At 40.2% G+C, this 13266-nt stretch overlaps 1 protein-coding gene across 1 annotated transcript; it reads right to left on the bottom strand.

The window, feature by feature from the left end:
- Positions 1 to 8222: 8222 nt before the first annotated feature.
- LOC119983977 (geranylgeranyl pyrophosphate synthase 7, chloroplastic-like) lies at positions 8223 to 9767 on the bottom strand. Its single transcript, XM_038827718.1, has one exon. It carries the CDS (start codon positions 9765 to 9767, stop codon positions 8223 to 8225), a length of 1545 nt encoding a protein of 514 aa, XP_038683646.1.
- Positions 9768 to 13266: the final 3499 nt, after the last annotated feature.

Here is a 13266-nt window from a genome sequence, read left to right as displayed (position 1 = left end):
GGGTTTTTATAGTAGAGTTGCGTGATGACCAAGACTGACATGGAGTACATGATACGGATAATCGTGGGAAGGTGGTGTCGGGTGTCAGGACGCGTGGCTTGTTTTGGTTGGTCAAGGATGAGATCGTACAAAGATCAGGCAGCTCAATGTTGCATGTCAACTGACTCGGCGTGCTTGTGTCAGAGGTTGTATTTGTCTTATTGAGTCTAAGTTCGACAATGGTCTCAGATGACAGTTGCCTTAGGGCGGCCAAGTCAGAGCAGGGGATCATGGTTTAGTTATATGATTGATAATATGCACTTATAAGCATGATATGCAATGGAGTTGAGTTGGACGATTGATACCTGAGGTGAGCATGATCAATGCTCGCCAGCAGTTCGTAGTGTTGACCGACTTGGACATTAGTCAACTTGGGCGTTGATCGACTCGGGCGTCGTCCATCGACATTTGATGGAGTGGGATCTCTTTGGTTTGGTCGCCTGATAATGGCGCCCGAAGATGCTGGACGCCCATGGGCTAGGCCGTCTTAGATTTGTTCTGGTTGCGTTGACCGTCTTGGTGGTTGACCAACTTGGGCATTGATCGACTTGGGCTTGGACGTCAGAGTTTGGGCACTACCTTAAGTTTGTTCTGATTGCGTTGACCGACTTGGTGGTTGATTGTCTTGATGGTTGACCAACTTGGGGGTCGTTGATTGACTGGGCCGAACATGATCAATGATGATCAACAAAGTCGACCATCTCGAGCTTGGGCGCCCGAAGTTGGGCCGCCTAGGGCGTTGAATGTAGATGGGCTTGTGCGCCCTTTCATGGGCTGCCGAGGGCTTTGGATGTAGATGGGTGTTGACCGACCCACATTGCGTTGACCGTCGCCCAATATCGCTGGTTGAATCATCTGACGGTTTTTTGCCACTACAGTTTGTCCCCCACTCTCGGAGTTAGACGAAGTCTGACTGCGAGAGTAGTTCGCTGTTACTATTACGAGGTTTGTTCGAGTGGTCTTGCTAACATGGAATGTTGCTCAAGTGGTCATATTGGCCGACTTTCTTTGCTCAAGTGATCATGTTGATCGACTTGGATTGCTCAAGTGATTGTATCAATGAACTTGGATTGTTCAAGTGGTCATGTTGACCGACTTGGGTTTGCTCAAGTGATTGTATTAATCAACTTGGATTGCTCAAGTGGTCACGTTGACCGACTTGGATCGCTCAAGTGGTCGTGTTGACCGACTCGGGTTGCTCAAGTGATTGTATTAATCAACTTGGATTGCTCAAGTGGTCACGTTGACCGACTTGGATCGCTCAAGTGGTCGTGTTTGACCGACTTGGGTTTGCTCAAGTGATTGTATTAATCAACTTGGATTGCTCAAGCGGTCACGTTGACCGACTTGGATTACTCAAGTAATCGTACTGATCGACTCGGATGTTGCTCAAGTGGTCGTGTTGACCGACTTGGGATTTTGCTTGGGCGGCCAAGGTTGGCATACTTGGATTTGTTTCAGTTGTATGTTTCGAGGAGCATCATCTGTCTTTAAATGACGAGCAATTTGAGAGGTACCGACTTAAAATGGTGAGCGCCGTTTTAAAGTTGCGGACTACTTGAGTCAATGTTACACAAGATTAGGCATAATAGAAAGTGGTGAGCCACTTGGTGAGCATGAGATAAAGATAAAGTGTAATAGGGCAAGGTATAAAAGATAAGTCAATGTTTAAAGTGGCAAACAACCTATGAAACACCAATGACGTGCGGCATAGGAAATTGTGAGAGTATGATTCAAGTTAAAATAATATGGAATTATAATTAGTGTAAAAAAAAAAATAATAATATGAATTCGAGATGCAATTGTCGTGAATACAATGTTAAAGTATTTCAAAAACATAGTGAGTTGTAAACAAAATAGAATGTGATCAGAAACGAAAAAGTGGGGTCCATATATGAAAAAAGAAAAACAGATTCGTGTGTCGAGAAGCATGTCTGCATGTGTATAAGTGATGAAACAAGTTAATAAGAATTGGGCCTCTAAGGTTTAATCGATGGGCGGGCGACATTCATAAGAAGCGCCAATGATGTGCTGTCATGATAAGTCAAAGGATGCGTAATAGTAGAGAGGTAAACTACGAAATAAACAAGTTAGTGTGGGAAAAAGTAGAAGATATGTATATATAGACAATTGAGAGATAAAGTTTATGGCGTATAATGTTGTCTGTCACTACAAGATGCAGTGATAAAAACGTGGCAAGAGATAAAATGTAATATTGTGAAAAATTAGAAAAAATAAAGAACGGGTGTAAATTTCCAAGATGGAAGAGAAGACGTTGACGGAAACGAGGATATTGGGGGAGAATGTGGAGGTGAAGACGACAGCGCAAATACCGATAGTGAAGGTAGCAAGGCAAACAATGTTGGGGGCGACGATGTTGGGCATACAATCTTAGTTAAGTAGGTTCTATGCTTAGTAGAGTAATGGTTAGAACAGTAGTTTGATGTCTAGAAGAGTATTACTAGGTTTGTACTTATCTTTATTAATGAAAGGTTGCTTCTAATTTCCTAAGTTTGGTATGTGACAAATTAGAGTTGAGATTAGTGACGAAATAGTAGACTCGGTAAGCAAAGGCATTTCGGAGATCAAATTGTTATAATAAAATGAAGAACATGTATGATTGAGGAAAAGATAAGCTATAAAATAATCAAGTTAATGTTGGGAAGAGTGAGAGAATATTGCTGTTCAAAACTCATGTTTGCATTGTGTAAAGACAATATTGTTCTAGATATTGGGTGATAAAGACAGTCATTGGTTTGGGTAGTGAGAGACGAAAGACAACGTTGACTTAGATCAATACAACTAGGTTGCAATTTGAAGAGTTAGCTTACTCGTTCGCTTCTATTGTCATATTATACTTTGAACGCCATGTCCTTCAATTTGATGTTCGAGCGCCACAAGTGCTTTGTTCTTTCTTGCTCAAGCATCGTATGCCTCTTGCCTCTCAATTTGATGTTGTTCGAGTGCCATGGATTTGGGATTGGTTCTCCATTGTACCTCCTTTGTGTTTGTGCATCATATGTCATTTGTTCCCCAGTTTGAGTGAAGTATCTGGTCACAAGTTCTTAGCTTAAACTTGGTGTTAGTATAAACTAAAGTGGCGGATAATAATATAGACTAAGAGATTAATGACAAGAATACCCTTGTTAATTTGGATCCCAATAGTATTACAACGCTTTTGGGTTTGGACGTGGCTAACAAGGCCGACCAAAGATTGTTGGCTAGTGAGACGGGCAAAGAGCTTTTTGGAGATCGATGTAAGAGATAGGTTAGCAATAGAATTTGGTTTTAAAGTTCAAACAATATATGAGTGGTGAGCCACGTAAAAGAAGCGTCAATGACATAGTGTGCAACTTGCTTTTAATAAAATAAAGGACGTATAGTAGAGAAAAATAAGTTATATGATAACTAACAAGCAAGTTAATATGATAGTAGGAATGGCGGCCAAGGTTGGTGGCGCCTTTATACAAAATCCAGGTATATATAAAATAGTTAATAGTAAAAAATGTGTAAGTAAACAATTGAACAACTTTCAAGACAATAAAGATATAAAGTAATTGGCATGCAAATGTGGCGGACGAACCGAGAAGTGCCATTGACAGGGCGTGCAAGGTGAAATATACGAAAAAATGGGATAACGTGCAAGTTAATGAAACAAGCTAGTATGTATAATAGAGAACGGTAAGCGGCGAAGCAGTACACAGATATGTATAAGACGAATGTCACATCGAATTGGGTGATAAAAATAATACTTGGTTTGGATAAAGACAAACTTGGGTGACGTTTGACATGTAAATGAGGCGGACGAGATGCTCCTGGCTGACGAGGCGAGCGGGATGATCTTAGCTGACAAGGTTAGCGAGGGGATTTCGACTGACGAGGTGAGCGAGACGCTCTTGGCTGACGAGGTGATTTCGGTTGACGGGGCGAAGATATGTTTATGATTGATGAGGCTAACGAGATTACCTCGACTGGCGGGGCAAGCGAGATGTTCTTGACTGACGAGGCGAGCAAGAGACATTTGGCTAGCAAGGCGAGCAAGAAGATTTTGGCTAGCGATGATGCTAAGGCTAAGGATGAGTTCAAGGTAAATGATGAGGTCAAGAGGATTAATCGTTTGCGAGATAAAGCTGAAGAAGCTAAGGAAGAAACGGAGAATTTGAGGAAGTTGGCGGCGGACGTTAATTCTGAAGAATAGACAAGAAAAAGTTGTTTGAAAATTTTTTAAGTGGTATATAGTATTAACGTTTTTTGATGGTTGAAGTATGACTTGTCAGACAAACTCGCACACCAAGTATCATTTGTCCCTCAGTTTGGATGAAGTGTCTTTGTCGAAGATTTTGCGTGTAAACTCATTGTTGTTCTTTAGTCCATTCCTTAATCTTTGGGAGCCAGGCGTTTCTTGTCTTCAAAGGGAGCTGGCGGTAGAGGTAAAGAAGAAGGGTTATACTGGCGGTGGAAATCGTTTTCGAAGATAAATCTAAATATAGTTTGGGTGTGCAAAATTTTTGGGTTTCGGGTGGATGAACCATGTATGTTTGGCCATCGAGCTATAAAAACAAACGCCCAAACACTTAGAAAGTTCAGACACCTGCCATAAGAATAAACATTTGTAACAATTCAAAGATACTTAGCTTGGATTGTTGTTGATGTTTGCCCCGGTGTCGTAGTTTTAAGGTTAGCTCGTCACTTGCATTTTTCCGAGCACCATCCTTTTTGTTCCTTTTCAAAGCTTGAGCGCCATATGTCTTCCACCTCTTACTGTTTTCGAGTTATCCATCTTATGTTTCTGTGCTTCGAAAACAAAGGTGAGGGTTGGTCAACGACGAACCGTCGACCCTCCAATGCTTAAGTCAGTATAACATTGGAGTTTTCACATAACTCCTCTTTCACAGACGCCATCCAAATGGAGTTTTCATGTCGCTATCTTCTCATAGCTGCCATCTCAATGGAGTTTCCACGTAACTCCTCTCTCATGGCCCTAAGTTGAGACAGCACGTTGACCATGGGGTCTATTTCTGGAGGAGACATGATGTTTCAAGGCGATTGAAGTTGTGGTTTCTCGCTTTGTCAGGCAAAGAGCTGTAGAGGCCCCACGGTGGGCGCCAAATTGTAGATGTCCGAATCTACAATCGTTGAATAGTCAACGTAATTTATACGGAGGCCTTCTACAGCGGGATCCTGAAAAACAAAGCAAGGTTGAGATCGAAGAACTTTGGCACCGGTGGGGTACCTGCCAAAGAACCTCCGACGCTCAAGTCAGTAATCGGAGAAAATCAAGTAAAGCAAATATATAAAAGGTGTAAAGTAAGAAATGTCAATATGAGAAGCAACGTGGGAGACCATATGAGGTGGCCGTAGAGATGCAAGATATAAGCTGGATGTTGGTCGACGATGGAGGATCGAAGGTTGAGGTTGGAGGTTCAAGGTCCAAGGTCGGAGGTGAAAGGTTGAAGAAACTCTGTGAGTGAATGAGAGAGTCTCCATATCCGAAGTTCCCAGAGTCCCTCCAAATCCCCCTTTACGAAGGAAGAAAGGGGTTTTTATAGTAGAGTTGCGTGACGACCAAGACTGACATGGAGTACATGATACGGATAATCGTGGGAAGGTGGTGTCGGGTGTCAGGACGCGTGGCTTGTTTTGGTTGGTCAAGGATGAGATCGTACAAAGATCAGGCAGCTCAATGTTGCATGTCAACTGACTCGGCGTGCTTGTGTCAGAGGTTGTATTTGTCTTATTGAGTCTAAGTTCGACAATGGTCTCAGATGACAGTTGCCTTAGGGCGGCCAAGTCAGAGCAGGGGATCATGGTTTAGTTATATGATTGATAATATGCACTTATAAGCATGATATGCAATGGAGTTGAGTTGGACGATTGATACCTGAGGTGAGCATGATCAATGCTCGCCAGCAGTTCGTAGTGTTGACCGACTTGGACATTAGTCAACTTGGGCGTTGATCGACTCGGGCGTCGTCCATCGACATTTGATGGAGTGGGATCTCTTTGGTTTGGTCGCCTGATAATGGCGCCCGAAGATGCTGGACGCCCATGGGCTAGGCCGTCTTAGATTTGTTCTGGTTGCGTTGACCGTCTTGGTGGTTGACCAACTTGGGCATTGATCGACTTGGGCTTGGACGTCAGAGTTTGGGCACTACCTTAAGTTTGTTCTGATTGCGTTGACCAACTTGGTGGTTGATTGTCTTGATGGTTGACCAACTTGGGGGTCGTTGATTGACTGGGCCGAACATGATCAATGATGATCAACAAAGTCGACCATCTCGAGCTTGGGCGCCCGAAGTTGGGCCGCCTAGGGCGTTGAATGTAGATGGGCTTGTGCGCCCTTTCATGGGCTGCCGAGGGCTTTGGATGTAGATGGGTGTTGACCGACCCACATTGCGTTGACCGTCGCCCAATATCGCTGGTTGAATCATCTGACGGTTTTTTGCCACTACAATTACCCCTTACGGTGTCCCTTGGACCATGGTTTTTGGGTGACATGTTGGCTAATGTGGAGTTGGAGGAATAGGTGCCTTTTTGAGGAAGATTTTATTGTCCCTCCAAACCCTATGCATGTTATTGTGCAGAAAATTGATCACTTCATGTATACTGCTGATGTTGTTGGTAGACTAGTAGGTCAAAGAAGGATAAAGTTTGAAAAATTGGTTTGGTGGATTCCTCCGGAGGTTGGATGGATTAAAGTGAATACGATGGAGCTGTTCGGGCCACAATGAAAAGAGCTACAGCGAGACATTTTTAGAGATAGCTCTGGAAGTTGGTTGGCAGGTTTTGCTATGAACATAGGATTATGCTCTGTGCCTTGCGCTGAGATGTGGGGAGTTCTTATTAGTTTGAAGCAAGCTTGGGATTTGGGCTGTAGAAAAGTAGCGGTGGAGGTGGACTCTAAATTGGTTGCGGATACTCTTACTAGTTCATCTTCTCCTATTTATGCTTTGATGTATCTTGTGAACCGTATTTGAGGGTTTCTAAGCAAGCTCGAGTGGCAGGTAGTGATCAGTCATGTTTATCGGAAGGCTAATCAATGTGCTGATAATCTTACTCTCATGCTTTTAGCTTACCTATGGACATTCATCATCTTATAACTCCCCCTTCTTATTGTAATGATCTCATTCGGGCTGATATTGTAGGGATTGCCTACCCCATAATGATTTTTGAATAAAGTTGATCGTCCATTGCATTAAAAAAAAAGTAGGAAAGAATAACAACATAGAGTTCACCCTGATTCAAACTCAATTCGAGATCCTACGTCCATTCATAGTCCACTACGATCTTTCGAGATGCTTACAAGATAAGTTTACAAGAGTATTTTCATTCTCTCTCCCGCAACTCTTTTTACTCTCTTTCGCAACTCTTGCAAGAATAACATAAAATCTAATTTGATGTTATGTTCTACAACTAAAATTTGCGGCAGATGATGATATCACTCGAGCTTGTGCATCCCGCTCGAGATGTCACCCTCCCAAGTTCGACTGGCCGAGACTATGGAATCCTACGCCGCTCCAGTGGTTTGTCTCTGGACAAAATCTTGCATCAACTCAGCACCACATCATGTTAGTTGTTAGAAACCATATCATGTTTTGTTGGTAACAAGTAATAATGGTTCCTTAGAGAGCTTTCAAGTTATGGAACTCAAAACCAAAAAAAATAAAAATTGGAGGTGAAAGTTAAACTCAAGACTCTCCGTCTTTAATAATCCTAAAGTGCTATCGACTAGCCAATTTGTTAGAATTAAGAGCTAATCACAATTGCTAACGTATAATTAAAGACATATTGAATGAAACAAAGACTTCATTTTCTCCCAATGCAAATATCATATCAATACCTAACTTATTCAAAAGTAACTATCTGGATTAAAATTTGTAAAATTATGTCATTTTGGTAAAAAATAAAAAATTAATTAATATGACAGCAACGCATAAAATATTATAACCTCACTTTTATTTATTTATTTTATTTTTTGATAAACTATTATACATATGAATTAGAATATTATAACCTCGCCATGACATGAGGATACACACGATTAAATCATGATTTTGTTTGGTACTCGATAGTCGATCCTATATTGAAATTCAAAGATTGAGGGACGATTGGGGGTGAGAAAACGAATATTGGAGGATGAGAAAACCGTCTCCCATAAGATTTTACAACACCACCACCCACCACTAGTTTTGACGGTCAGCGATGAAATGTGCTAAATGGTACAAAGGTGCAGCCCTTGCAGCATCGAAATGCGAAAGCTCTTCCACCGCTTGATCAACCAGCTTTTGCGCAAGATTCCTCGCATTGTCAAGCCCCATCAGTTTAGGAAAAGTAGCCTTGTCGCTGGCCAAATCCTTGCCTGCAGTCTTTCCCAACACCTCCGTTGACTGTGTCACATCCAAAATATCGTCCACCACTTGAAACAACAACCCAATACGACTCGCATACTTTTTAAGTCTTTCCACTTCCGACACATTCCCCCCTGCAATTATCGCTCCACAAACAATAGACGCCTCTAATAACCTCGCGGTCTTGTGTACATGAATGTATTCTAATTCCTCCAAACTTAATTCCTTCCCTTCACACTCAAGATCCCCAAATTGCCCCGCAACGAGCCCGTCTGTCCCGATTGCTGAACCTATCTCCATGATCACTCGAACCACCCGGTCCGGTGGAACATTTTTGGTCTTGGATACTACGTGCTCAAACGCTAGACAGAAGAGTGCGGTACTAGCGAGAATTGCAACTTCTTCGCCGAACAATTTGTGGTTTGTGAGATTCCCTCTCCTAAGATCGTCGTTGTCCATACATGGAAGATCATCGATAATCAATGAACAAGTGTGAATAATCTCCATCGCACACGCGATTGGCATTGCTGAAGCTTCATCTCCACCTACTAATTCACACGAAGCGATACAAAGTATTGGCCGTATCCGCTTTCCTCCGCCAAGCAGTGAGTACCTCATCGCCTCGCAAATCTTTTTGGGTGTTTTTAGTGGGACTGCTTCATCAAGTGCTCTGTTCACTCTTTTGAGCTTCGAATTCATGTACTCTTTTAGTTTAAACTCGCCTGATCCATTACACTCCAGCTCCATAGAAGTGAAATTCATGTTGGGTTTTATTGGATCTGAACAGGGTGAGTCATTTTGAGCCAAAATGATCTTGAGAGCGACATGCTTGAGAAGGAAAATTAGGACATGGACAAGCATGTTTTCGCAAGTACGGAGGAGGATTCTGAGGAGTGAAAATGTGATTTGTGCGAGTTTTTGATGGAGCTTAAACGGTACTACTCCATCAAGTGCCATGTTGACTCTTCTGATCTTCAAATTGATGCTCTCTCCGAACTGAATTACGCTGAATTCCAACTCTTTAGTGATAATTTCTTCGGCGAGAGAAGGTTGTGATGGTGATAATGGTGAAGAAACTAATTGTACAGTTTCAATACTGAGAAATTTCAGAGCAACATGAATGTGAAACAAAAATGCACATCTGAGTAGGTATAAGTAAGCAGTGATTAGGGTTCTAAGAAGTGAAAAAGCCATGGAGAAACCAGTGCTCATAGAGAAGTACAGAAATACACATCCGAGTAGGTATTTGTAAGCAGTGATGAGGGTTCTGAGAAGTGAAAAAGCCATTGATAAACCAGTGCTTATAGAGAAGTACAAGAATGCACATCCGTATAGGTATTTGTAAGCAGTGATGATAGCTATGGGAAGTGAAAAAGCCATTGAGAAACAAGTGCTTATAGAGAAGTAATACTTAAGGCACTTGAAACTAGTGTCTTTGTGTGTTATATATAGAGAAGATATATGAGAAATTATTCAACTGCTTTGACGCACCACGTCAATCACTGATGTGCTGCACCAGAAGTCCAGAACTAATGGGATGATGTTAATTCACTCGTGGTTTGTGACAATACATGAGTAGTTGAGAATGTAAATAAGTATTTTACAATTCAAATTTAAAAAATACACCAATTGCTCGTGAATTGGCACAGTTCATTGTTTTTGTACCGGCAATGACATAACTAGGATTTGGAATGAGGAAGGATACTGGGGATTAGGGGGCAATGCCCTCGAAAATTTTTTTGGACTATATGTCATTTGTTAACATCCGGTTTAGTAAATATAACTTTTTTTTTAAATACCGTAGAGAAATATGTTTGTGGTTATAATTGAACATTAAACACACATATATATCTAACCCAACTGATTACCATTCGAATCATTTCTAGTTGGTTTAGTAAATATAACTTGGTCTCGTTGGGATTCTCATTGAAAAAAATTCAAGATTCCCTTTCACTTTGTCGTCATCATCATCAATAAGACATCAATTAATAATTCTTGTATACAAAGAATATGGAGTAGACTAAAGACTTTCTAAACTTCCTAAATCTAAACTAGTTGATTTTCCTACCAACCCTAAAACCTTTTTTGAAAAATCCTAAAACTTTTTATTTCTCAATAATTAACTTAATTTATTTCTCGTGGTATGGAAAGTAAGTGTGTAATCAATCTGTTGATAATAAAATAGAACAATTGGCCACGAGGAAGTTCAATAATTTCCATGACATGTTTTTGAAAAAAATAAAGCCAGAGAAGATTTAAATGACAGTAAAATAATTAAAGGAAAATAAAAAAGAACAAGAATAGTATGATGGCCAAATTCAAGAACCATATATGCATGTAGGATATGATATTATTTGGTAAGTGTGAAATCCTTACAAACATTAGGTTATTTTCCAGCTAAAATGGATAGAGATTAGGGTCCGTTGATCGTAAGGATGTGAATGCCATAGAGATAGAATAATTGAAGACAGGGACGGAGCCATAAATACATGAGGGGGCACGTACCCTTGGAGTGAGATGGAGAGGTTGTTAAAATTCAATGAGATTAATTGTGATAAGCATCGATCTGCTGTTGTGTTGCATGACATATACGTACATCCAATACCCAAATGTAGTTATGTGAGTGGATGACAATAATTTATTAGTTACTTTCTTGGACAGTAAGAACATCATCATCATCCTACATATATATATTATATAGTATGAATACGGTGCATCTACACCAAACAACCTTGACAAGCTGTGTAGATATGCATGGTTCATACAAAGGAGATAATTTAAGACGAGTATTTATGGTCAAGCTCGTGATAATTAACAAATACCATCGTATCTTAGCATGCATGGATGTTTCCATGTGGAAGCCGAAGCATTATTATACAGGGGTTGTGTTTGGCAATGACATAGAGAATGCCTGCCACTGGAACTTGTAAATTCTCAGCAACTTCCTTTACTTGTAAATGGGTTAATTCAATTCGGAGCATATGATAATCTATTATCATCTTTCTCAACAAAGTAGGGACTTAAAAAAAAAAAAAGCTCATTATTTTGAGAAATGTGTTTTCTGATTGTGTAAAGCATTGACAAATATTTCTTTTGAATCGTATATGATTGATATGTGTCATTCACTGAATTAAAAATAATTGATTAAATCTGACAAGTTAGATTTAATCAAAAGAGTTAGAATCTTAAGAGTACATCCAAGGACGTATCTAATCCTCTAAGGCTACACTTAATGTAATGGGTCAGTGATTGGATCTCTATTTTGAGGTTCCAATATCCTTTAATTAGGGTGTTATAGCACTTAACTAATGTATTTTATTGTGTTTTAGCTTAGTTTTACACTTACAAGTGTTTCCTTTTGATTTTGTAAGAATCAGACCTAATTCGGGCAAGTTGGAGTAATTTCTAGGCATTTATGCAGTGAAGTGTCAAGACACCTCCTTATGTGTCCGAACATATTCTATCCAGACACCCTCAATAGGTGTCTAGACACCTCTCTTGAAAAATGAAACAGAGCCTTCAACGGAAACTTGATGAAGACCATCTGTCCGGACATCCTAATCTATAAAGGTAAATAGGTATTTTGACATGTAATAAAGGGGTTACAACCTAATCTAAGGGTTGCCTCTCATTCCATTCTTCATTCTCTTAGGAGTAGGAGTAATGTAGATTTTTTTTCTCACTCTAGATTTTTCTTATTCTTTTGGTGCTTTCTCTTGATTTTGTATCAATTCTAATTTAGATAACAATATATTGGATGTTTATTGTAATAATCATGAGTAGCTGTTCTTTTCTCTAATTTCTAATCCCGAAAGTTGGATGCATGTTTTGATTGCTCAAGGTATGTCTAAAGAGTCGTAAGTTCTGTGAAAAACAGAGAAAAAGAATTGTGTATGATGTTGAGAAAATTGTATATTATTTACGTCTCTGTTGATGATACATGTAGGAGAAGAAACTCTTCTGTACACTAACTTCTAGCACTAAGTCATGCCTAAACAATAGCATACAGATGTAAACATTGCCTAATTTATACATGCATTTAAGGTAATTGAATAAATAATATACTCTGCTAGTCAACGATCATATCATTCTCCTTGATATCCTCCTTAACACTCCCCCTCAAGTTGGAATAGATGTTGACTATGCCCAACTTGCTAAGTAAGATGGAAAATTGTGGGACACCTACATACTTCGTGAAAATGTCTGTCAGTTGCTTCGAGGTCGAGACGTGAAATGTCTTGAGTAAGCAGGCCTGAATTTTTTCTCTTACAAGATGACAATCAATCTCTATATGTTTCGTTCGTTCGTGAAATACTGGATTTGACGCTATATGTAATGCTGCTTGATTGTCACAGTACAACCTAGCTAGTTGTGGATGCTTAATTCCAAGATCACGTAGGATGTACTTTAACCAAGTTATTTCACAACATGCCGAAGCCATGGAGCGATACTTTGCTTCAGTGCTTGAGCGGGACATTGTGTTTTGTTTCTTAGTTTTCCAAGAGATCAGTGATTGTCTGAGGAACATGCAATATCCTATGGTGGAGTGACGTGAGTCTCGACATCTAGCCCAATCCGCATCTCAAAAAGCATTCAGCTGTATCGGACTAGTGGCAGAGAATAATATACCTTGTCCTGGGGCTTGCTTCATGTACCGTAATACTCGGTAAGCTGCTTCCAGATCTGGAGTACGGGGCTTATCCATGTATTGGCTAAGAATATGGACAACATACACTAAGTCTGGGCGAGTAAGTGTCAAGTATATCAACCTTCCAACAAGTCTTCGATAAGAAAAAGGATCACTGATACACTCTCTATCAGTCTTGTTGAGGGATAAATTTTGTTCCATAGGAGTGTTTACCGACCTAGCAGCAAGGTA

The sequence above is a fragment of the Tripterygium wilfordii genome, chromosome 18, assembly GCF_013401445.1.
Source record: "Tripterygium wilfordii isolate XIE 37 chromosome 18, ASM1340144v1, whole genome shotgun sequence".
Classification (NCBI taxonomy): domain Eukaryota; kingdom Viridiplantae; phylum Streptophyta; class Magnoliopsida; order Celastrales; family Celastraceae; genus Tripterygium; species Tripterygium wilfordii.
This window is presented reverse-complemented; position numbering and strand designations above follow the sequence as displayed.

Bases quoted from the DNA above. Each gene is read 5' to 3' on its own strand.
- LOC119983977 (XM_038827718.1), bottom strand. From the start codon at position 9,767: ATGGCTTTTTCACTTCCCATAGCTATCATCACTGCTTACAAATACCTA.